This window comes from Rhinoderma darwinii, unplaced genomic scaffold, assembly GCF_050947455.1.
Source record: "Rhinoderma darwinii isolate aRhiDar2 unplaced genomic scaffold, aRhiDar2.hap1 Scaffold_705, whole genome shotgun sequence".
In the NCBI taxonomy this organism is placed as follows: Eukaryota; Metazoa; Chordata; class Amphibia; order Anura; family Rhinodermatidae; genus Rhinoderma; species Rhinoderma darwinii.
Genome location: NW_027464266.1, coordinates 51,733 through 77,622, shown reverse-complemented (window position 1 = coordinate 77,622; position 25,890 = coordinate 51,733). Strand labels below are relative to the sequence as shown.

The following is a 25,890-nucleotide window of genomic DNA, read 5'->3' as shown; positions in this document are numbered from 1 at the left end:
ATGGTGTTGCCCACGTGGTCTCCAGACCAATCTCCGGCTATCATTGCGTCCGAGACAAAAGTGGGACTCATCGCTGGAGAGGATAGACCTTCATTCCAGCCTCCATTGCCGTTTTGCTATTCACCATGATGGCCTTTGAGAGCGGTGGCGTGTGGCCAATGGAACACCTGTAGCTTGACGTCTGGCTTGTAGCCCAATGTGGTGTAAATGCCTTCTGATGATTTGTGTGGACTCTGGTTGCCGCCCTAGGCTTGGGATGTGATGTCCAATTTCACCTTTAGTACAGAATGGATCACTACGCGCCATTCTTCCAATCAGACGATCCGTCCGTGCAGAGCTTCACCTCTTGTTGTCATTCCTGTTCGTTGTTGTTCTCCTAGACACGCAACGTTGAGCAGCGCAGACATCTCGGCCGAGACACGTAGCGATCTGTCGGAGTGATAAACCCAAGATCTCGCTCAAGGATTATTTCCCTCTGTTTGCGACAAGTGCCAATAACTGGCACGTCAACGAGCAGGGGGCATCGCACAATCATCCCGCACCTGGCGATCACATTTTTTAGGTTTCATGTGACTAAAAAACGTTGTTTTCAATCTGCGTTTTATGTCCTCACATGCCACAGATTGGAGCGAGGTGCTTGAAGATTTGCAGAACGTTACGGCTGGTCCTTGGTGTTGCAGTTTCAATGTTGATGATTGTAACTTGTGGTTAAGATATAAATTCTGCGAACGCCTCAAGGTCTATAGAACCTCTTCAGATGCAGCATCGGAGGTGCAGATTATATGATTTGGTTCATCTCATCTATCAAGTCAAAGTGGATCCGTTCTCCTGTAAGACAGAGTATGTTCAGAGGTCCACCCTAAACCTTCCGGGGATCTATCATCTGCATCATCCCTGCTGGAACAATGACACAATGGAGTCTTACATCAGAGTTTCTGTAGATCTGGATCTGGGCTGCTGCAGTAGACAGCAGAAAAAAAAGCTATTACCTTCAAGATGGAAAGTTCATTTTGCCAAGACATAGCAGCCAACAAATCTTGGGCACCAAAATACTGATGAAATTCCTTGTCTCCATCTCCAGGTTTTCTGTGGCAAAGGGGGTAGTAGGGGTTGTATGGAGAGAGGAAAAATGTGTTCAGGATAGTTTGTCTTAATCATATATGTTGGGCCGACATTATTTATTGTCACCTTGCGAACTGTTCATAACACCAACCACCATCGATATCTGACCTAGAACACAATTTGAGATTCCATCTTGGTAAAAAGGTCGGCAAACCCAATACCACCACACCAGCTCAGGACAAGATTGGTATGTGGGGTGATTGGAGTGCCCATGGCTGTGCCCCTCAGCTGGTGGTAGAAACGTTATTTTTGACACGTGATTTCCATATTAATAGGCGATGGATTAATCCACTTTTATTATGAATAGATTGAGAATGTCCTGCTGTCAGGTATGTGGGACATTCAGTGGGGACACTACAGTCATCTATTCCCCCTCTTTGTTCTGGGCACAAATCGAACACATCAATATAAGGCCGGACTTGAGATCCGCTGTATCCACAAGAAATCTTGACAAATGGGACTAGATCCCAGCAAGTTCAAGAAGAGAAAACCTTATATAAGGAACGCATCTCTTAAGCCTTAAATGGTCACTAACTTTTCAACAAACTTTGCATAAATTAGTAGTACAAGCGAATATAAGAAACTTTATTATATATCTTATTAGAGAAAACTGCCTCTTTCTCACTCACTCCTAATTTACTGCTAAATATGTCTCTTTAAGAGGAGATGAACCATCAGCTCACTTAAAGGGAACCTGTCACCAGCATTTCACCAATTAAACCAGCAATACCTGGTGCTAGTGGGTGAAAAATCATTTCTATATAACCTATAATTGGCTTCTTAGTCGGCCGTGTAGCTTTAGTATTCAGTTTTTTAGTGTTCCCGCACCGTATGCTAATGAGCAGAAAAGAGTCAAATCTTCGTTTGAAAAGAGTCATATCTTCACTCCTCAAGTCTTTCCGAGTTTACCCGCCTCCTTACTTTTGATTGACATCTCCTCGCCTTCCCCATCACACAAAATCCCGCACTTTTGCATTGATGTCCTCTTCTGGTGTGTGCGCACAACGGGACACCGGATTATTACGATAAAAGGCGCAAAATGTTTGCAGAGCGTTATTTACAGTCGGAGGAGTTTAGGAGAGGGGAGAACGGCAATGAACTTTTGATAGCAGCGGCCAGTGAGGGAGAAGTAAAGTTCAATAGGTGAAATGTTTATGACAGGTTCCCTTTAAAGGATCAGGTTACAGCTGCCCATAAAAGTCTATAGGGAGGGAGGGATGAAGGAAAGAGCAGAGTAGGAGAAAGGCAGAGACGCTGCTGCTGGTTCTAGTAAGTGTTATATATCACCCTAGTGCTGGATTCACTGCTGATTAATGGCGTGTGAGATCCTCCATTCTGCTGTTTATAGTAAGTGTTGTATCACACCCCAGTGCCGGAGATACTGCTCATTACTGCTGTATAATCTCCATGCTGCTTGTAAGTGTTGTATCTCACCCCAGTGCTCGATTCACAGCTATACTGCTGATTACTGCTGTATAATGTCCTCCATCTTGCTGCAGCTTCTAATAATTATTATATCTCACCCCAGTTCTCGATTGGCAAATACACTGCTCAGCATTTATGTATAATGTCCTCCATGCTGCTGCAGCAGCTTCTAGTAAGTGTTCTATCTCACCTCAGGCTGGATTCACAACTACACTGATCAGTACTTGTGGATAATTTCCTCTATGCTGCTGCTTCTAGTAAGTGTTATATCTCACCCTAAAGTAAGATTTATAGCTACACCGCTTAGTACTGCTCCTCCATGCTTCTGCAGCAGCTTCTAGTAAGTGTTCTGTCTTACCCCAGTGCTTGATTCACAGCTACACTGCTCAGTACTGAAAAAGAAACTGCAGCACTCGTCCAGTTTGCAAAAAAAGGTGTATGTCTCGTCGGGAGCAACGTGTTGGCGATTATTTTGTATGAACAATACTTCATGAGGGGGGGGGGGGGGGTGGTATCACAAGACAGCTGTGAATATTTACTTTACAACCGGGATTGTGAGGTCCATCAGGAACTGCCCAGGGACGGGTCTAGGTACCTGAATACGGAGGAGTCAATGCTCCCGGCTGGTCTTAGTAAAGTCAAGCAGTAAGGTACCTAGTGGTGTCCGGTGGTCTCGGGTGTCAGGGGTGTCCGGTGGTCTCGGGCATCAGTAGTGTCCGGTGGTCGCAGTGTCAGTAGTGTCCGGTGGTCGCAGTGTCAGTAGTGTCCGGTGGTCTTGGGAGTCAGTAGAGTTCGATGGTCTCGGGAGTCAGTAGAGTCCGGTGGTCTCGGGAGTCAGTAGAGTCCGGTGGTCTCGGGAGTCAGTATAGTCCGGTGGTCTCGGGAGTCAGTAGAGTCCGGTGGTCTCGGGCGTCAGTAGTGTCCAGTGGTCGCAGTTTCAGTAGTGTCCGGTGGTCTCGAGCGTCAGTAGTGTCCGGTTGTCGCAGTATCAGTAGTGTCCGGTGGTCTCCGGTGTCAGTAGCGTCCAGTGGTCGCAGTTTCAGTAGTGTCCGGTGGTCTCGGGCGTCAGTAGTGTCCGGTGGTCTCGGGCGTCAGTAGTGTCCGGTGGTCGCAGTGTCAGTAGTGTCCGGTGGTCTCGGGTGTCAGGGGTGTATGGGGGTCGCAGTGTCGGGTGTATGGGGGTCACGGTTGTCAGGGGTGTATGGGGGTCGCAGTGTCAGGGGTGTACGGTGGTCTCGGGCGTCAGTAGTGTCTGGTGGTCTCGGGTGTCAGTGGTGTCCGGTGGTCTCGGGTGTCTGGGGTGTATGGGGATCTTGGGTGTCAGGGGTGTATGGGGGTCGCAGTGTCAGGGTTGTATGGGGCTCGCGGTTGTCAGGGGTGTATGGGGGTCGAAGTGTCAGGAGTGTACGGTGGTCTCGGGCGTCAGTAGTGTCCGGTGGTCTCGGGTGTCAGTAGTGTCCGGTGGTCTCGGGTGTCAGTAGTGTCCAGTGGTCGCAGTGTCAGTAGTGTCCGGTGGTCGCAGTGTCAGTAGTGTCCGGTGGTCGCGGGTGTCAGTGGTCTCGGGTGTCAGTGGTGTCCGGTGGTCTCGGGTGTCAGTAGTGTCCGATGGTCTCGGGAGTCAGTGGTGTCCAGTGGTCTCGGCTGTCCGTAGTGTCCAGTGGTCTCGAGTGTCAGTAGTGTCCGGTGGTCGCAGTGTCAGTAGTGTCCGGTGGTCGCAGTGTCAGTAGAGTCCGGTGGTCTCGGGCGTCAGTAGTGTCTGGTGGTTTCGGGCGTCAGTAGTGTCCGGTGGTTGCAGGGTCAGTAGTGTCCGGTGGTCTCAAGCGTCAGTAGTGTCCGGTGGTCGCAGTGTCAGTGGTGTCCGGTGGTCGCAGTGTCAGTGATGTCCGGTGGTCGCAGTGTCAGTGATGTCCCGTGGTCTCGGGTGTCAGTGGTGTCCCGTGGTCTGGGGTGTCAGTGGTGTCCCGTGGTCTCGGGTGTCAGTGGTATCCCGTGGTCTCGGGTGTCAGTGGTATCCCGTGGTCTCGGGTGTCAGTAGTGCCCCGTAGTCTCGGGTGTCCCGTGGTCTCGGGTATCAGTGGTCTCGGATGTCAGTGGTGTCCGGTGGTCTCGGTTGTCAGTGGTGTCCCGTGGTCTCGGGTGTCAGTGGTGTCTGGTGGTCTTGGTTTTCAGTGGTGTCCGGTGGTCTCGGGTGTCAGTAGTGTCCCGTGGTCTCGGGTGTCAGGTGGTCTCGGGTGTCAGTGGTGTCCGGTGGTCTCGGGTGTCAGTGGTGTCCCGTGGTCTCGGGTGTCAGTGGTGTCCCGTGGTCTCGGGTGTCAGTGGTATCCGGGGGTCTCGGGTGTCAGTAGTGTCCGGTGGTCTCGGGTGTCAGTGGTGTCCGGTGGTCTCGGGTGTCAGTAGTGTCCGGTGGTCCCGGGTGTCAGTAGTGTCCGGTGGTCCCGGGTGTCAGGTGGTCTCCAGTGTCAGTAGTGTCCGGTGGTCGCAGTGTCAGTAGTGTCCGGTGGTCTCGGGCGTCAGTAGTGTCCGGTAGTCTCGGGTGTCAGTAGTGTCCGGTGGTCGCAGTGTCAGTAGTGTCCGGTGGTCCCGGGTGTCAGTAGTGTCCCGTGGTCCCGTGGTCTCGGGCGTCAGTAGTGTCCCGTGGTCTCGGGTGTACGGTGGTCTCGGGTGTCAGTGGTGTCCGGTGGTCCCGGGTGTCAGTGGTGTCCGGTGGTCGCAGTGTCAGTAGTGTCCGGTGGTCGCAGTGTCAGTAGTGTCCGGTGGTCGCAGTGTCAGTAGTGTCCCGTGGTCTCGGGTGTCCGGTGGTCTCGGGTATCAGTGGTCCCGGGTGTCAGTGGTGTCCGGTGGTCCCGGGTGTCAGTAGTGTCCGGTGGTCGCAGTGTCAGTAGTGTCCGGTGGTCCCGGGTGTCAGTGGTGTCCCGTGGTCTCGGGTGTCCGGTGTTCTCGGGTGTCAGTGGTCCCGGGTGTCAGTGGTGTCCGGTGGTCTCGGTTGCCAGGGCCGGGATCGCTCCTGTGGTCCGGCCTCCTCCTCCTCCCCCGGTCTCTGCACATGCTCCTCGGCTCTTTGTGTCAGGAGGAGGAGGAGGAGGAGGAGGCCGGGCCAGCAGCGCTCTAAGCCCCTCATCATCCTCAGCCGGTATCGGGGGCCGCGCCGCCATTCTTCGGGCCCCATCATCATCTGGAGCGGGCGCCGCCGTCCCGACCTCGCCGGATATCGTTTGCTATTGCGACGCGGACGGAACCATCACTGAAGCGTCTCTGATATCGCGACATAACAGGAGCCGACACCCGGAGCCGCTCTCTACACTGACATAACCGGAGCCTATGGAGGATAAAGGGTGATATCACGACACAGCCGGAGCCCGTATACCGTATCCTGTCATTGCCGGAGCCTATGTACTATCGTGACATAGCGGGACCTATAGCAGGAGTCTATACTGTCCTCTGTCTGCAAACATGGAGCCTGATATAACTGGAACCCAATATCAGTATCCTGTATAATGTGCCAGCCGGCTGAAGCCTAGAGAAGGGGCCTATATACCACCCTGACCCAGGACACGCACCCTATATACATAAATACACAGGAACCTATATACCAGGGTCGTCCTTGTATCATCTTGACCTCTCCAGACCCTGTACAAGATCTCATCTACCGTCTATATAGGATCCTATATCTTATCCCCTTACAGCTGCAGCGTAGAGAAGCAGCTTATATACTGTGATATTATAGCTGTCCATATAGAGCGGCCCCTATAGTCACAGAGAAGATGCCAAGCGCTGTCCCCTATAGAGAGGCCATTATATACAGCGCATGTCCCTGAGCCTTTACCCTATATATATTAACATATAGAAAGCCGGATCCTCTATACTGCCTGTGTACAGGGGCCTGGACTGTTCATTGCTGGCAGCGAGGTGGGCACAGTGCCGGGTGGCACAGGAGTTTTCTATAGTATCTCTGTATAGGTGCCCAGGCTCCTCACTGCTGGTGCTGGAGTAGTGTTCATATACAGGTGGCACACTGATTGCAGGCTGCCCGGCTGGCACAGAGGCTGCGGTACAGGCACAGTGGGCAGCTCATACATGATCTGGACGTAGGGTCCCCTGCGCTGCCGCCACTCCTGGGCCTGGACACTATGCTGTACGGGAGGACAGGGCTGCAGGCCGCCATCATGTGCCCGGGGGCATCTCTCCTGAGGTCTGTGCTCTTCTATCTGCTGCTCTTTGCTCACAGCTGCCAGGGACGAGCGTGCGAGAAGAGTCCGTGCTTCTCTGGACGATGCGTCAACTCCACCTGTGTGTGTGACCCGGGCTGGGTAGGAGAGCAGTGCCACCACTGCCAGGGAAGATTCAAGTAAGTGCTGCCGCCTTCTATCAGTCGCCGACCAGTTGCTCGTGTGGCGATTTCTCTATGTTGTGATGAAATTATAATAGTGGTCACATGGTACAAAGGAGGGCGCCAAAGTCTAAAGGGTGGTCTAAGTGTCAGACAATTGTACGATTGTATTTACACGATAAGGCCTCGTGCACACGAGCGTGAATCACGTCCTATTTTACTGCGTGTCACGCATCCCCCCATAGACTGTAGTCTGTGGCGTATCCGTGACAACGCGTCCTGCACGAGTCCACCTTGGACGTGCAAAATTGCAGTTTTTCACGTCCAAGGTGGGCTACGCTCGTGTGAAGGAGCCCTTAGACGATCGTAAGCAACAATTGGAATTTGTCGAATCCTACACATTATCAAAGTGTGTACAGGCACCTAAACCTCTACAACCCCGTCACATATGCATATAATCTACATAAAAGTGGAGTCGCTGTGAACATACATTACTTATCCTGTATTATACCCCAGAGCTGCACTCACTATTCTGCTGGTGGAGTCACTGTGTACATACATTACTTATCCTGTACTGATCCTGAGTTATATCCTGTATTATACTCCAGAGCTGCACTCACTATTCTGCTGGTGGAGTCACTGTGTACATACATTACATTACTTATCCTGTACTCATCCTGAGTTACATCCTGTATTATACTCCAGAGCTGCACTCACTATTCTGCTGGTGGAGTCACTGTGTACATACATTACATTACTTATCCTGTACTGATCCTGAGTTACATCCTGTATTATACTCCAGAGCTGCACTCACTATTCTGCTGGTGGAGTCACTGTGTACATACATTACATTATTTATCATGTACTGATCCTGAGTTACATCCAGTATTATACTCCAGAGCTGCACTCACTATTCTGCTGGTGGAGTCACTGTGTACATACATTACATTACTTATCCTGTACTGATCCTGAGTTATATCCTGTATTATACTCCAGAGCTGCACTCACTATTCTGCTGGTGGAGTCACTGTGTACATACATTACATTACTTATCCTGTACTGATCCTGAGTTACATCCTGTATTATTTTCCAGAGCTGCACTCACTATTCTGCTGGTGGGGTCACTGTACATACATTACATTACTTATCCTGTACTGATCCTGAGTTATATCCTGTATTATACTTCAGAGCTGCACTCACTATTCTGCTGGTGGAGTCACTGTGTACATACATTACTTATCCTGAGTTACATCCTGTATTATACTCCAGAGCTACACTCACTATTCTGCTGGAGGGGTCACTGTGTACATACATACATTACATCACTTATCCTGTACTGATCCTGAGTTATATCCTGTATTATACTCCAGAGCTGTACTCACTATTCTGCTGGTGGAGTCACTGTGTACATACATTACATTACTTATCCTGTACTGATCCTGAGTTATATCCTGTATTATACTCCAGAGCTGCACTCACTATTCTGCTGGTGGAGTCACAGTGTCCATACATTACATTACTTATCCTGTACTGATCCTGAGTTACATCCTGTATTATACTCCAGAGCTGCACTCACTATTCTGCTGGTGGAGTCACTGTGTACATACATTACATTATTTATCCTGTACTGATCCTGAGTTACATCCTGTATAATACTCCAGAGCTGCACTCACTATTCTGCTGGTGGAGTCACTGTGTACACACATTACTTATCCTGTACTGATCCTGAGTTATATCCTGTATTATACTCCAGTGCTGCACTCACTATTCTGCTGGTGGAGTCACTGTGTACATACATTACATTACTTATCCTGTACTGAACCGGAGTTACATCCTGTATTATACTCCAGAGCTGCACTGACTATTCTGCTGGTGGAGTCACAGTGTACATACATTACTTATCCTGTACTGATCCTGAGTTATATCCTGTATTATACTCCAGAGCTGCACTCACTATTCTGCTGGTGGAGTCACTGTGTACATACATTACATTACTTATCCTGTACTGATCCTGAGTTACATCCAGTATTATACCCCAGAGCTGCACTCACTATTCTGCTGGTGGAGTCACTGTGTACATACATTACATTACTTATCCTGTACTGATCCGGAGTAATATCCTGCATTTTACTCCAGAGCTGCACTCACTATTCTGCTGGTGGAGTCACTGTGTACACACATTACGTTACTTATCCTGTACTGATCCGGAGTTATATCCTGCATTATACCCCAGAGCTGCACTCACTATTTTGCTGGAGGGGTCACTGTGTACATACATACATTACATTACTTATCCTGTACTGATCCTGATTTACATCCAGTATTATACTCCAGAGCTGCACTCACTATTCTGCTGGTGGAGTCACTGTGTACATACATTACATTACTTATCCTGTACTGATCCTGAGTTATATCCTGTATTATACTCCAGAGCTGCACTCGCTATTCTGCTGGTGGAGTCACTATGTACATACATTACTTATCCTGCACTGATCCTGAGTTATATCCTGTATTATATTCCAGAGCTGCACTCACTATTCTGCTGGTGCAGTCACTGTGTACATACATTACATTACTGATCCTGAGTTACATCCTGTATTATACTCCAGAGCTGCACTCACTATTCTGCTGGTGGAGTCACTGTGTACATACATTACATTACTTATCCTGTACTGATCCTGAGTTACATCCTGTATTATACTCCAGAGCTGCACTCACTATTCTGCTGGTGGGGATCACTGTGTACATACATTACATTACTTATCCTGCACTGATCCTGAGTTACATCCTGTATTATACGCCAGAGCTGCACTCACTATTCTGCTGGTGGAGTCACTGTATACATACATTACATTACTTATCCTGTACTGATCCTGAGTTACATCCTGTATTATACTCCAGAGCTACACTCACTATTCTGCTGGTGGAGTCACAGTCACTGTGTACATACATTACTTATCCTGTACTGATCCTGAGTTACATCCTGTATTATACTCCAGAGCTGCACTGACTATTCTGCTGGTGGAGTCACTGTGTACATACATTACATTACTTATCCTGTACTGATCCTGAGTTACATCCTGTATTATACTCCAGAGCTGCACTCACTATTCTGCTGGTGGGGTCACTGTGTACATACATTACATTACTTATCCTGAGTTACATCCTGTATTATACTCCAGAGCTTCACTCACTATTCTGCTGGTGGAGTCACTGTGTACATACATTACATTACTTATCCTGTACTGATCCTGAGTTATATCCTGTATTATACTCCAGAGCTGCACTCACTATTCTGCTGGTGGAGTCACTGTGTACAAACATTACATTACTTATCATGTACTGATCCTGAGTTACATCCTGTATTATACCCCAGAGCTGCAGTCACTATTCTGCTGGTGGAGTCACTGTGTACATACATTACATTTCTTATCCTGTACTGATCCTGAGTTACATCCTGTATTATACTCCAGAGCTGCACTCACTATTCTGCTGGTGGAGTCACTGTGTACATACATGACATTACTTATCCTGTACTGATCCTGAGTTATATCCTGTATTATACTCCAGAGCTGCACTCACTATTCTGCTGGTGGAGTCACTGTGTACATACATTACTTATCCTGTACTGATCCTGAGTTACATCCTGTATTATACTCCAGAGCTGCACTCACTATTCTGCTGGTGGAGTCACTGTGTACATACATTACATTACTTATCATGTACTGATCCTGAGTTACATCCAGTATTATACTCCAGAGCTGCACTCACTATTCTGCTGGTGGAGTCACTGTGTACATACATTACATTACTTCTCTTGTACTGATCCTGAGTTATATCCAGTATTATACCCCAGAGCTCCACTCACTATTCTGCTGGTGGAGTCACTGTGTACATACATTACATTACTTATCCTGTACTGATCCGGAGTTACATCCTGTATTATACTCCAGAGCTGCACTCACTATTCTGCTGGTGGGGTCACTGTACATACATTACATTACTTATCCTGTACTGATCCTGAGTTATATCCTGTATTATACTTCAGAGCTGCACTCACTATTCTGCTGGTGGAGTCACTGTGTACATACATTACATTACTTATCCTGTACTGATCCTGAGTTACATCTTGTATTATACTCCAGAGCTACACTCACTATTCTGCTGGAGGGGTCACTGTGTACATACATACATTACATTACTTATCCTGTACTGATCCTGAGTTACATCCAGTATTATACTCCAGAGCTGTACTCACTATTCTGCTGGTGGAGTCACTGTGTACATACATTACATTACTTATCCTGTACTGATCCTGAGTTATATCCTGTATTATACTCCAGAGCTGCACTCACTATTCTGCTGGTGGAGTCACAGTGTCCATACATTACATTACTTATCCTGTACTGATCCTGAGTTACATCCTGTATTATACTCCAGAGCTGCACTCACTATTCTGCTGGTGGAGTCACTGTGTACATACATTACATTATTTATCCTGTACTGATCCTGAGTTACATCCTGTATAATACTCCAGAGCTGCACTCACTATTCTGCTGGTGGAGTCACTGTGTACATACATTACATTATTTATCCTGTACTGATCCTGAGTTACATCCTGTATAATACTCCAGAGCTGCACTCACTATTCTGCTGGTGGAGTCACTGTGTACACACATTACTTATCCTGTACTGATCCTGAGTTATATCCTGTATTATACTCCAGTGCTGCACTCACTATTCTGCTGGTGGAGTCACTGTGTACATACATTACATTACTTATCCTGTACTGATCCTGAGTTACATCCTGTATTATACTCCAGAGCTGCACTGACTATTCTGCTGGTGGAGTCACAGTGTACATACATTACATTACTTATCCTGTACTGATCCTGAGTTATATCCTGTATTATACCCCAGAGCTGCACTCACTATTCTGCTGGTGGAGTCACTGTGTACATACATTACATTACTGATCCTGAGTTACATCCTGTATTATACTCCAGAGCTGCACTCACTATTCTGCTGGTGGAGTCACTGTGTACATACATTACATTACTTATCCTGTACTGATCCTGAGTTACATCCAGTATTATACCCCAGAGCTGCACTCACTATTCTGCTGGTGGAGTCACTGTGTACATACATTACATTACTTATCCTGTACTGATCCGGAGTTATATCCTGCATTTTACTCCAGAGCTGCACTCACTATTCTGCTGGTGGTCACTGTGTACATACATTACTTATCCTGTACTGATCCTGAGTTATATCCTGTATTATTCTCCAGAGCTGCACTCACTATTCTGCTGGTGGAGTCACTGTGTACACACATTACGTTACTTATCCTGTACTGATCTGGAGTTATATCCTGCATTATACCCCAGAGCTGCACTCACTATTTTGCTGGAGGGGTCACTGTGTACATACATACATTACATTACTTATCCTGTACTGATCCTGATTTACATCCAGTATTATACTCCAGAGCTGCACTCACTATTCTGCTGGTGGAGTCACTGTGTACATACATTACATTACTTATCCTGCACTGATCCTGAGTTATATCCTGTATTATATTCCAGAGCTGCACTCACTATTCTGCTGGTGGAGTCACTGTGTACATACATTACATTACTGATCCTGAGTTACATCCTGTATTATACTCCAGAGCTGCACTCACTATTCTGCTGGTGGAGTCACTGTGTACATACATTACATTACTTATCCTGTACTGATCCTGAGTTACATCCTGTATTATACTCCAGAGCTGCACTCACTATTCTGCTGGTGGAGTCACTGTATACATACATTACATTACTTATCCTGTACTGATCCTGAGTTACATCCTGTATTATACTCCAGAGCTACACTCACTATTCTGCTGGTGGAGTCACAGTCACTGTGTACATACATTACTTATCCTGTACTGATCCTGAGTTACATCCTGTATTATACTCCAGAGCTGCACTCACTATTCTGCTGGTGGAGTCACAGTGTACATACATTACTTATCCTGTACTGATCCTGAGTTACATCCTGTATTATACTCCAGAGCTGCACTGACTATTCTGCTCGTGGAGTCACTGTGTACATACATTACATTACTTATCCTGTACTGATCCTGAGTTACATCCTGTATTATACTCCAGAGCTGCACTCACTATTCTGCTGGTGGAGTCACTGTGTACATACATTACATTACTTATCCTGTACTGATCCTGAGTTACATCCTGTATTATACTCCAGAGCTGCACTCACTATTCTGCTGGTGGGGTCACTGTGTACATACATTACATTACTTATCCTGAGTTATATCCTGTATTATACTCCAGAGCTGCACTCACTATTCTGCTGGTGGAGTCACTGTGTACAAACATTACATTACTTATCATGTACTGATCCTGAGTTACATCCTGTATTATACCCCAGAGCTGCACTCACTATTCTGCTGGTGGAGTCACTGTGTACATACATTACATTTCTTATCCTGTACTGATCCTGAGTTACATCCTGTATTATACTCCAGAGCTGCACTCACTATTCTGCTGGTGGAGTCACTGTGTACATACATGACATTACGTATCCTGTACTGATCCTGAGTTATATCCTGTATTATACTCCAGAGCTGCACTCACTATTCTGCTGGTGGAGTCACTGTGTACATACATTACTTATCCTGTACTGATCCTGAGTTACATCCTGTATTATACTCCAGAGCTGCACTCACTATTCTGCTGGTGGAGTCACTGTGTACATACATTACATTACTTATCCTGTACTGATCCTGAGTTACATCCTGTATTATACTCCAGAGCTGCACTCACTATTCTGCTGGTGGAGTCACTGTGTACATACATTACTTATCCTGTACTGATCCGGAGTTATATCCTGTATTATACTCCAGAGCTGCACTCACTATTCTGCTGGTGGTCACTGTGTACATACATTACATTACTTATCCTGTACTGATCCTGAGTTACATCCTGTATTATACTCCAGAGCTGCACTCACTATTCTGCTGGTGGTCACTGTGTACATACATTACATTACTTATCCTGTACTGATCCTGAGTTATATCCTGTATTATACTCCAGAGCTGCACTCACTATTCTGCTGGTGGTCACTGTGTACATACATTACATTACTTATCCTGTACTGATCCTGAGTTATATCCTGTATTATACTCCAGAGCTGCACTCATTACTGATTTTGGAATATTGTGGCCCTTCCATTGCTTGTTTCTGGAATACGGGGGGTTTCTCACCATCAGCATTTCCTGACAATGGCTGACTTCGTGCCTAGAATATCTAGGTCGTGTATCTCCTCGTTTTGGGAATGTATCTGCTGGTAACAATACTGCTGTCATCTCCATCGTGACCTTACAGCTGAAGATTTGTTACTTTTGTTTCCAGTCTAGTCAATATTCTGTGATCTAAACCGTGTGTATTCCAGACTTTGTACATTTTACCTGCACTGATACATTGTAACAACTGATGAGGACAGTAGAGAGATTTGCGCTGCTGATATGTTTAGGCCGTATTTACATCCTGTTTTGGCCATATATTTGGGGTGTACGCCAGGAAGTTGGACCCGACCCCTCAGCTACAGACGGATTATCCTGAGGGTAGGCCAGCAATTTTTAGGGACTGGAAAACCCCTTTAAGAAATTATCCTGACGGTAAGAAATATGCTAAAAAAAAATCACCCGTGACTCGCCTGTTGAATCTCCCGCAGTGATGACGTGCCATCCACCTACCTGACCGCGGCAGCCAATCACAGACCTCAGCAGTCTCGTGCCAGTGATTGGCTGCAGCGCGGGGGATCTTGACAGTTGCAGGTGAATATAAGACCTCGGGGATGTTTACTGGGATTGTTTGTTTTATTTTAGGGGTCCCGCTGATTCAGGACCGTGGTTCTCATCTGTAATTACGGACCCATTCATTTCTATAGGCCACAGACTCCTTTCCGTATATTTACGGACGTGTGTCCGGGCCGTAGAAATAATCCGTATTTATAGAACGTGTCCTGTTCTTGTCTGAAATTGCAGCGCAGACTCCGCATAGAAGTCTATGGACGCGCATCCGTATTTGTGTGCGAGGCCTCAATGTTTACAACCAAAGGCTGAAAACCTGCAGTGACCGAAGGCTAAATTCACACACGGCATTTGAGGAGTGATTAAAAACTTCATCTGAAAAAACGTTGGTGGTTTGTAACCGCACCTCAACCGCTACGTGTGAATATACCCTAAGGGTATGTGCACACACACTATTTACGTCCGTATTTGACGGACGTATTTCGGCCGCAAGTCCCGGACCGAACACAGTGCAGGGAGCCGGGCTCCTAGCATCATACTTCTGTACGACTCTAGGAGTCCCTGCCTCCCCGTGGAACTACTGTTCCGTACTGAAAACAGGATTACAGTACGGGACAGTTGTCCTGCAGCGAGGCAGGGACTCCCTAGCGTCGTACATAAGTATGATGCTAGGAGCCCGGCTCCCTGCTCTGTGTTCGGTCCGGTACTTGCGGCCGAAATACGTCCGTCAATTACGGACGTAATTAGTGTGTGTGCACATACCCTAATACTTCTCACAGCTGAGGATTTGTTGCAGTTGTAGACATCCTCTCTGATATAAACACATCAGTAGCGCAAATATCTCTCTTGTCCTGATGGTTTGTTACAATGTATCAGTAGAGGTAAAATGTATCAGTCTGGAGTCCAAGATGTGCGGTTTACGAAGGATTATCTAGAATGGATACATTGTAACAAACCCCTCAGCGCTGGCATCTTATTGATGAACATATCTATAAATTGGGGCAGATTTATTAATATGGTCTTAAAACTGGGGGGGTCACAATATTGTAACGAATGTATCAACCTATTAATCCAGTTATTAACCCCAGAAAATGGCGCAGGTGCCCAGACCGGACCTGGCAAATCATGTCCTTCCAACGGCACAAAAGTGTTATTTATGTCACGCGTTTCGCTGCCTTTACGGACCGTTTCCTATTTGCTACATTGTCATTATTTCTGATACATTGAGGGTATGTTCACACGGGCTATTTTCGGGCCATAAACGGCTGAAAAACGGCTGAAAAATCGGAAGCTGCGCGCCTCCAAACATCTGCCTATTGATTTCAATGGGAAAACGCTTTTCTGTTCCGACGGGTCGTTTTTTACGCGGCCGTTTTGAAAAATGGCCACGTAAAAAAAATGGCAGCGAAAAATAAGTGCATGTCACTTCTTGAGCCGTAAAAAAACGCTGCGAAAAACGTGAGTTGCTAAAAAAACGGCTGAAAATCAGGAGGGTTTTTCCTTGAAGCTCCGTATTTTCAGACGTGTGTGAACAGAGCCTGAGATTTCTACGGCAGCTCCGGACCACGCGCAGAGACCCTCGTATTCCGGGCGCCCCTCCTGCGCTCGTCCTCGGCTTTCACACCCGCTGTGGCATTTTTATTTGATCTTTTCTAGACGAGCTTGTGAGTTGGTAAATAAAGACAGCGAGGAAGCGGCGGCCGCGCAGTTTTCCCCTATTTTTATTAACTTCAGAAGAATCTCTTAACATTTACAGCGCGCCGCAACCTGAGCGTCCGGATCCGGGTATATATGAGACCGATGGAGGCAGGAATGTGGCCGTATAGTTTACACCGTTAAGAATTGCGCCACCGCGTAGAAATATACAATGAAAAACTGTCCGTCATACGTGTAACTGCTGGAAATAAAGTAGTAAGGAGCGCCCCCTACAGGGGGTTATACACTATTTATATAAATCTCTTTATATGGGTTTATTTTTATGTTACGTTTTTTTCAAATTGAAGTAAAAAAGAAACTTCCTCCACATCCGCCATCAAGATCAGATTATTATGTGGCCCTCGCGGGCCCGGCTATTAGTGAGGATGGCTAAAGTCCTTGTCATATTGTCCTTGAATTTAAGCGGCGGGGAGGGGGGGAGGGGGTCGTCGTGATAATATAATAAAAACATCAGGTTTCCATGGCGATTGCTGCTTTTATGTCTCCCGTATTGTGGGAAGGTTCCTGGAGGAAGCTGAGGATGAGCTGTTGTCGGGGGCGGCTGTCTCTTAGGTTGGCGAGGGCGGTCGTACGTGAGGACACAGGTGGCGGTTCCGGTGTACGTCGTCTACCTGTTCAGATCCCGGAGCTGGAAGCAGCGCTACACGAGGGTTAAATGTACAGAGATGACGATGGCGGCCGCTCACGTGTCCTGATGATTCTCCGTCACCATCTCACGGTGCGGGTCGTGTTTTCTTGGCGGCTTTTTCTTCTGCTCTTCTTTACACTGCAGCTTTTCTCTATTATTACACCGCTCTGCTCAGTGGCTCCAGCGCAGCTGCACGGTCTATTGGAGTCTGAGGTCGTCTGAAATCTGTCTCTTGTCTCATCACAGGCTCAGGCTGCTGCTTTATCTCCCCCGTTCTTTACACTGCAGCTTTTCTCTATTATTACACCGCTCTGCTCAGTGGCTCCAGCGCAGCTGCACGGTCTATTGGAGTCTGAGGTCGTCTGGAATCCTCCTCTTGTCTCATCACAGGCTCAGGCTGCGGCTCTGACTTTCCCCCGTTCTTTACACTGCAGCTCTTCTCTATTATTACACTGATTAGTGGCTCCAGCTCAGCTGCAGTGTCTCAGGACGCGGTCGCAGGGGACGATGGCCTAAGCAGATCCACCCGCCTCCTGCAGAGCTGAAATCCTGTAATTCCAAGCATGCGCTGAATGCAGCGCATGTAACCCCTTCATGTCTGACCCTGAGAGAGGGAAGTATTCTTCACAATTTATAATATAAATGTCACCAGCCCCCCGAGCTTCCTACTGTGGTTATAGGAGGGCAGTGCAGGGGGCACAGGTGGGGGCAGATGATATTTTATTCTCCAAGGAATCCTCCAATATGGGTATGACACCTGTTCTGTCTATGATCACAATGCCAGCCTGCCAACTTACGGATGCCAGGCTATGAATACGAGCTTATCAATACCGACCTATCAATGATGCCAGCCTGTCAGTGGCAGCCTATTGCTGCCGACCTGATAATGCCAGGCTGTATCGTGCATTAGTATAATAATCACAACCAGTGCTCCATGTACCCCCTGAGAGCGGAGGACGCTGAGCAGGGGCCCACAGCATTACAGAGTATTTCAGGAGGAGAGTGTGCTGATCTCATGGGAGGCCACAGACTAAGGCCAGATTCACACGAGCGAGTGTAAACTCAGGCGTGAAAAATAGGCGTTCACATCCGAAGTGCCCCCCGTGCGGGGTCTGTTTTCACGGATCCCTGTCATTAGCGGCAGCGCCTAATTACAGGGACTTTACCAGGCGGACATTTCCCTTAGTGCCGGACATGTTCTTGCAGGCCTGAGAGCGCCGCCGGCAACCATGTGACCCTACAGATCAGAAGTAACCGCGTCCCTGAGCTCCCACAATGCACTGCAAGGAAGGCACTGTGACTGCAGCTGTGGATGTGACTGGAGTATAAGACATCATGTAGCAAGAGATTTACAAAGTAACTCATATATACACACACACTATATGTGTGTGTATATATATATATACTAGTCCTACACACACACACACACACACACACACACACACGTTCTTCTAGACTAAATTTGGGGTTTTCAGTAACTGTTCCCATAATCCTCAACATTAACAGAAAACAAAATAGATCCCTCTGTGTGTGATGAATCTATAGAATATACGAGATCCCTCTGTGTGTGATGAATCTATAGAATATACGAGATCCCTCTGTGTGTGTGAATCTATAGAATATATGAGATCCCTCTGTGTGGGATGAATCTATAGAATATACGAGATCCCTCTGTGTGTGATGAATCTATAGAATATACGAGATCCCTCTGTGTGTGATGAATCTATAGAATATACGAGATCCCTCTGTGTGTGATGAATCTATAGAATATATGAGATCCCTCTGTGTGTGATGAATCTATAGAATATACGAGATCCCTCTGTGTGTGATGAATCTATAGAATATATGAGATCCCTCTGTGTGTGATGAATCTATAGAATATATGAGATCTCTGTGTGTGATGAATCTATAGAATATATGAGATCCCTCTGTGTGTGATGAATCTATAGAATATATGGGATCCCTCTGTGTTTGATGAATCTATAGAATATATGAGATCCCTCTGTGTGTGATGAATCTATAGAATATACGAGATCCCTCTGTGTGTGATGAATCTATAGAATATACGAGATCCCTGTGTGGGATGAATCTATAGAATATATGAGATCCCTCTGTGTGGGATGAATCTATAGAATATACGAGATCCCTCTGTATGTGATGAATCTATAGAATATACGAGATCCCTCTGTGTGGGATGAATCTATAGAATATACGAGATCCCTCTGTGTGTGATGAATCTATAGAATATACGAGATCCCTCTGTGTGTGATGAATCTATAGAATATACGAGATCCCTCTGTGTGTGATGAATCTATAGAATATATGAGATCCCTCTGCGTGTGATGAATCTATAGAATATACGAGATCCCTCTGTGTGTGATGAATCTATAGAATATACGAGATCCCTCTGTGTGTGATGAATCTATAGAATATACGAGATCCCTCTGTGTGTGATGAATCTATAGAATATACGAGATCCCTCTGCGTGTGATGAATCTATAGAATATACGAGATCCCTCTGCGTGTGATGAATCTATAGAATATACGAGATCCCTCTGCGTGTGATGAATCTATAGAATATACGAGATCCCTCTGCGTGTGATGAATCTATAGAATATACGAGATCCCTCTGCGTGTGATGAATCTATAGAATATACGAGATCCCTCTGCGTGTGATGAATCTATAGAATATACGAGATCCCTCTGCGTGTGATGAATCTATAGAATATACGAGATCCCTCTGCGTGTGATGAATCTATAGAATATACGAGATCCCTCTGTGTGTGATGAATCTATAGAATATACGAGATCCCTCTGCGTGTGATGAATCTATAGAATATACGAGATCCCTCTGCGTGTGATGAATCTATAGAATATACGAGATCCCTCTGCGTGTGATGAATCTATAGAATATACGAGATCCCTCTGCGTGTGATGAATCTATAGAATATACGAGATCCCTCTGGGTGTGATGAATCTATAGAATATATGAGATCCCTCTGCGTGTGATGAATCTATAGAATATACGAGATCCCTCTGCGTGTGATGAATCTATAGAATATACGAGATCCCTCTGCGTGTGATGAATCTATAGAATATACGAGATCCCTCTGTGTGATGAATCTATAGAATATACGAGATCCCTCTGTGTGTGATGAATCTATAGAATATACGAGATCCCTCTGCGTGTGATGAATCTATAGAATATACGAGATCCCTCTGCGTGTGATGAATCTATAGAATATACGAGATCCCTCTGTGTGTGATGAATCTATAGAATATACGAGATCCCTCTGTGTGTGATGAATCTATAGAATATACGAGATCCCTCTGCGTGTGATGAATCTATAGAATATACGAGATCCCTCTGTGTGTGATGAATCTATAGAATATATGAGATCCCTCTGTGTGTGATGAATCTATAGAATATACGAGATCCCTCTGTGTGTGATGAATCTATAGAATATATGAGATCTCTCTGTGTGTGATGAATCTATAGAATATATGAGATCCCTCTGTGTGTGATGAATCTATAGAATATACGAGATCCCTCTGCGTGTGATGAATCTATAGAATATACGAGATCCCTCTGTGTGTGATGAATCTATAGAATATATGAGATCCCTCTGTGTGTGATGAATCTATAGAATATACGAGATCCCTCTGTGTGGGATGAATCTATAGAATATATCAGAGACACTTTATGAATTGAATTACTGAAATAAATGAACTTTTTGATGATCTTCTAATTCATAGAGAAGGACTAGTGTGTGTATATATATATATCACCACCGCCTCCTCACCTCCCTGCAGTGTATATATATATACCACCACCGCCTCCTCACCTCCCTGCAGTGTATATATATATATATACCACCACCGCCTCCTCACCTCCCTGCAGTGTGTACATATATATATAAAATCTACAGAGCCCGGTATATAAATATATAAGGATTAAACCATTAAAGGGGTTGTACAGGATTAGTAAAACATGGCTGCATTATTCCAGAAACAGCGCCACTCCTGTCCATGGGTTGTGTCTGGTATTGCAGCTGCATTGAAGTGAATGGGACAGAGCTGCAATACCACACACAACCTGTGGACAGGAGTGGCACTGGTTTGGGAAGATTGCCGTCATGTTCTCATCCTGTATTATTATTTAGAAATTCTCAGACTGAGGCTCGACCGTCAGGCCGGGTATACGCACGGCATCAGTGCGCCAATTGTCTGAGTATTTACTTATACAATACAGAACTAGGCAGAAGTGACGCGTAAAACTATGAGGGGGAGGGGGTCTAAAAAGTGACCGTTCACACTGAGAGGTCCCCAGTTTTTAAATGTTTTCATTTTCTGCTGACTTATCGGTGAGTTTCTTACCTGCAGCTGCTCTATTTCTGCGTCCTCATGACAACTCTTCCTGCCATCAATGTCCACACATATACAAGTTAGGATGCGAACATTGCTTTGAATGGCGATTTGGATCCACACAATGTCCCCGGGACAAGGCTGGACAAAGCCAGAGTACAGACAGGAAGTGTTATCATGGGGGCAGCTGATAACAATGTGTCTCAGGACCTTTTCTACAATGACCTCACAGATTTCCCTTGAGAAGTTTCTATCATTCGTTTTGCACAGACATCGTTCTTGTCACATGTCCGGACTCCACGTGCCACATCTCTGGACTCATTATAGCGCGCGCTGCGTATCGTGTGTCAACTCCACAGTCGACTACCCTAATTTACTGGTTATGTGAAGTTTATTTAGGCCGATCAATAAGACGATAGACACAAACGCGTGTGAGAGAATGTCAATGATTAATACGAGCGGAGGCCTCACCTGTAAACATAAATAATTTTGCATGATAATATGAGGATAACATAATAATGATCAAAAGAAGAAAAAGAAAATAATGAAGAAAAAAGGAAAAAATGACTAGACCATCCCAGGACCGGGAGTCCCCGTGTATAATCGCTCCATAGATAGAACATTTCTAGTGTTCTCCTTTACATGTAGAGAAACATATGGACAATGCTGCTGTCAGGGAAATAAATCAGGAAATATTGAGCAAATAAGAACAATCAAAGCAGCAGATCTACAAATGCAAAGAATCTTGTAACCTGAAGTGAACTAGGACATGTAGCAGAGTCCGTTTGGTACTTACCGATAGCCGCTGGTCAATAGAATATAATGTTGGTATATGACGCTAATTGTATAAGGTACCTAGTACCATGGGTATGCGTAGCGAGGGAAATGAGGGTATGGCACCTTAAATAGTAGATTATGGGCATCATGACCGGATGTGTGGGTGCGTCCATTACCTGGAGACTCGATGGTTGAATAGAGACTCTATGGTAAGGGCGCCGGAGCTTCGCGCATGCGCAGACGCGGTCACATCTTTTTGAAGGAGTTATAAGTACACGCGCATGCGTGCTGCTGGCTACGAGGCGCACTCATGAACAGGGATAGGATAATAATACAAAAGGTCATGTATTTAGACGATGTATTGAGGTACGGACCGCACCAATGTAAAGGAATTGAAAAAAAGGTTTAATATGGATGACTAAAGATATTATTTTAATAATATAAAAAAACCTGTTAATTTGAAAAAGCTCTGAGGGAAAGCCGCCTCCATTACCCTACAAAGGTAGTAGTCAGTAATAGGTATAGAACAAATAATGTGCAATGGAATATGCTGATGATATAAAGTAATCAAGTTTTATTCGTTATTATACTGTTGTTATTATGTTGCTGTGATGATGATGGTGGTGATGATGATGGTGATAATGATGATGGTGATGATGATGGTTATGATGGTGGTGATGATGGTGGTGATGATGGTGGTGATGATGATGATGATGGTGGTGGTGATGGTGAGGATGATGATGGTGATGATGGTGGTGATGATGGTGGTGATGATGGTGGTGGTGATGATGATGGTGGTGATGATGGTGGTGATGATGATGGTGGTGATGATGATGATGGTGGGGGTGATGATGGTGATGATGGTGGTGGTGATGATGGTGGTGGTGATGATGATGATGGTGGTGATGATGATGATGGTGATGATGATGGTGGTGGTGGTGATGATGATGGTGGTGATGATGGTGGTGATGATGATGGTGGTGATGATGATGATGGTGGGGGTGATGATGGTGATGATGGTGGTGGTGATGATGGTGGTGGTGATGATGATGGTGGTGATGATGATGATGGTGATGATGATGGTGGTGGTGGTGATGATGATGGTGATGATGATGGTGGTGGTGATGATGGTGGTGGTGATGATGATGATGGTGGTGGTGATGGTGGTGGTGATGATGATGATGGTGGTGATGATGGTGGTGATGATGATGATGGTGGTGATGATGATGATGGTGGTGGTGATGATGGTGATGATGATGATGATGATTGTGATGGTGATGATGATGGTGGTGGTGATAGTGATGATGATGGTGGTGGTGATGATGATGGTTACATCTGCTCAGGGTTCCGGGGCTCATACTCCGCACTGTCATAATCCCTTATTAATGATTTTCTTTCTGGTAAAGGAAATGTTTTGTTATTCCGTTGCAGGGAAACTCTTTTTCTGGGTCATCGCCTGATATGGGATTCGAAAGTCAGAAAAATATAGGAAAAAGTTGTTCAGAACCAAAGTTCAGCCAAATAAAAAGTGCAGGATAGAGATTCCATACAATACGATGTGCTCCATCTATTATAGTGTGAGGATGGTGACTTTGTGTGTTTATATTGACAGGATACTGATGTCATCTGTTTATGTTGTGAGGATCGTGATGTCATCTGTTTATATTGTGAGGCTAGTGATGTCATCGCTTTATATTATGAGGATAATGATGTCATCTCTTAATATTGTGAAAATAGTGAGGTCATATATATATATTGTGAGGCTATTGATGTCAAGACTTTATATTGTGAGGAGGAGAGTGATGTCATTTTTATGTAGTGTTGTCATATCTTTATTATGAGGATAGTGATGTCATCTCTTTATTATGAGGATAGTGATGTCATCCCTCTATTATGAGGATAGTGATGTCATCCCTCTATTATGAGGATAGTGTTGTCATCTCTTTATTATGAGGATAGTGATGTCATCTCTTTATTATGAGGATAGTGATGTTGTCAGGTCCATATTTCACACATGTCATCTCTATTATGGGGATAGTGATGTCATCTCTAATGAGGATAGTGATGTCATCTCTTATGAGGATAGTTACGTCAGCTCCTTATTATGGGGATAGTGATGTCATCTCTAATGAAGATAGTGATGTCATCTCTTTATTATGGGGATAGTGATGTCATCTCTTTATTATGGGGATAGTGATGTCATCTCTTTATTATGGGGATAGTGATGTCATCTCCTTATTATGGGGATAGTGATGTCATCTCTTTATTATGGGGATACTGATGTCATCTCTTTATTATGAGGATAGTGATGTCATCTCTTTATTATGAGGATAGTGATGTCATCTCCTTATTATGGGGATAGTGATGTCATCTCCTTATTATGGGGATAGTGACGTCATCTCTTTATTATGGGGATAGTGACGTCATCTCTTTATTATGAGGATAGTGATGTCATCTCTTTATTATGAGGATAGTGATGTCATCTCCTTATTATGAGGATAGTGACGTCATCTCTTTATTATGAGGATAGTGATGTCATCTCTTTATTATGAGGATAGTGATGTCATCTACTTATTATGGGGATACTGATGTAATCTCTTTATTATGAGGATAGTGACGTCATCTCTTTATTATGAGGATAGTGACGTCATCTCCTTATTATGGGGATAGTGATGTCATCTCTTATGAGGATAGTGACGTCATCTCCTTATTATGGGGATACTGATGTCATCTCTTTATTATGGGGATAGTGATGTCATCTCTTTATTATGAGGATAGTGACGTCATCTCCTTATTATGGGGATACTGATGTCATCTCTTTATTATGAGGATAGTGATGTCATCTCCTTATTATGGGGATAGTGATGTCATCTCCTTATTATGAGGATAGTGATGTCATCTCTTTATTATGGGGATAGTGATGTCATCTCTTTATTATGGGGATAGTGATGTCATCTCTATTATGAGGATAGTAATGTCATCTCTTTATTATGGGGATAGTGATGTCATCTCTTTATTATGAGGATAGTGATGTCATCTCTAATGAGGATAGTGAAGACATCTTTTTATATTTAGTGAATTGTTCTACCCCAAATTCCCTGGATGAAGGTCGGGGGATCAGTGGTTCTTGTCCTTGTCTGCTCATTGTCCTGTGAATTTTCTAGGTGAATTTTGTGGCTTTGGAGGACACGTCACATTCCTCTTAGTTTACGAGTTGCAGAAATTCCCATCTCAGAGCTGCAGATTCGGCTCTCGCGTTTTCTGGCACTGGATGGCAGAGCAGGTGCTTTCTAAAGGGCATCAGCATCGCCGGCAAAATGCCCTGTGAACCAAGCATTTTGTCTGGGCAAAGCCCCAAATTCCTGCAGGTTGAGGCACTTGACTTCTTTTGCTTGGCAGACACTCCGGCATATTCTCACTTCCTTCCCAACAAGTGCGGCCTTCATGTCATTAAAGCCTTTAAATAGCTGCTAAATCCTCCACGACTCCGGGTTACCCTGAGAACTATTCCACCCAGTGACCGCGCTGAGGACGGGATTATCTTGTCTGTTTACTTAAATATTGATCTGCAATTCATCCTCCATAGATAAACATTATCCGGTAATGATCAGGATATCTGTGTGAGCTTCCACATTGATTAGTATTCTAATGCAAAGTAAATATCACTCATACATGCAGGGAACAGTGCCCCTAGTGGCCAAGAGGTGAATGACT

General features: G+C 45.3%; 1 protein-coding gene across 1 annotated transcript in view; it reads left to right on the top strand.

The window, feature by feature from the left end:
* Positions 1-5,510: 5,510 nt before the first annotated feature.
* The window catches only part of LOC142729046 (attractin-like protein 1), a gene marked incomplete at its 3' end in the record, with an annotated part of 65,293 nt that continues 44,913 nt past the window's right edge, over positions 5,511-25,890 (top strand). Inside the window, exon 1 of the mRNA XM_075849205.1 lies at positions 5,511-6,892. Within this exon, the coding sequence (XP_075705320.1) occupies positions 6,675-6,892 (218 nt within the window). The remainder of the gene's footprint in view (positions 6,893-25,890) is intronic.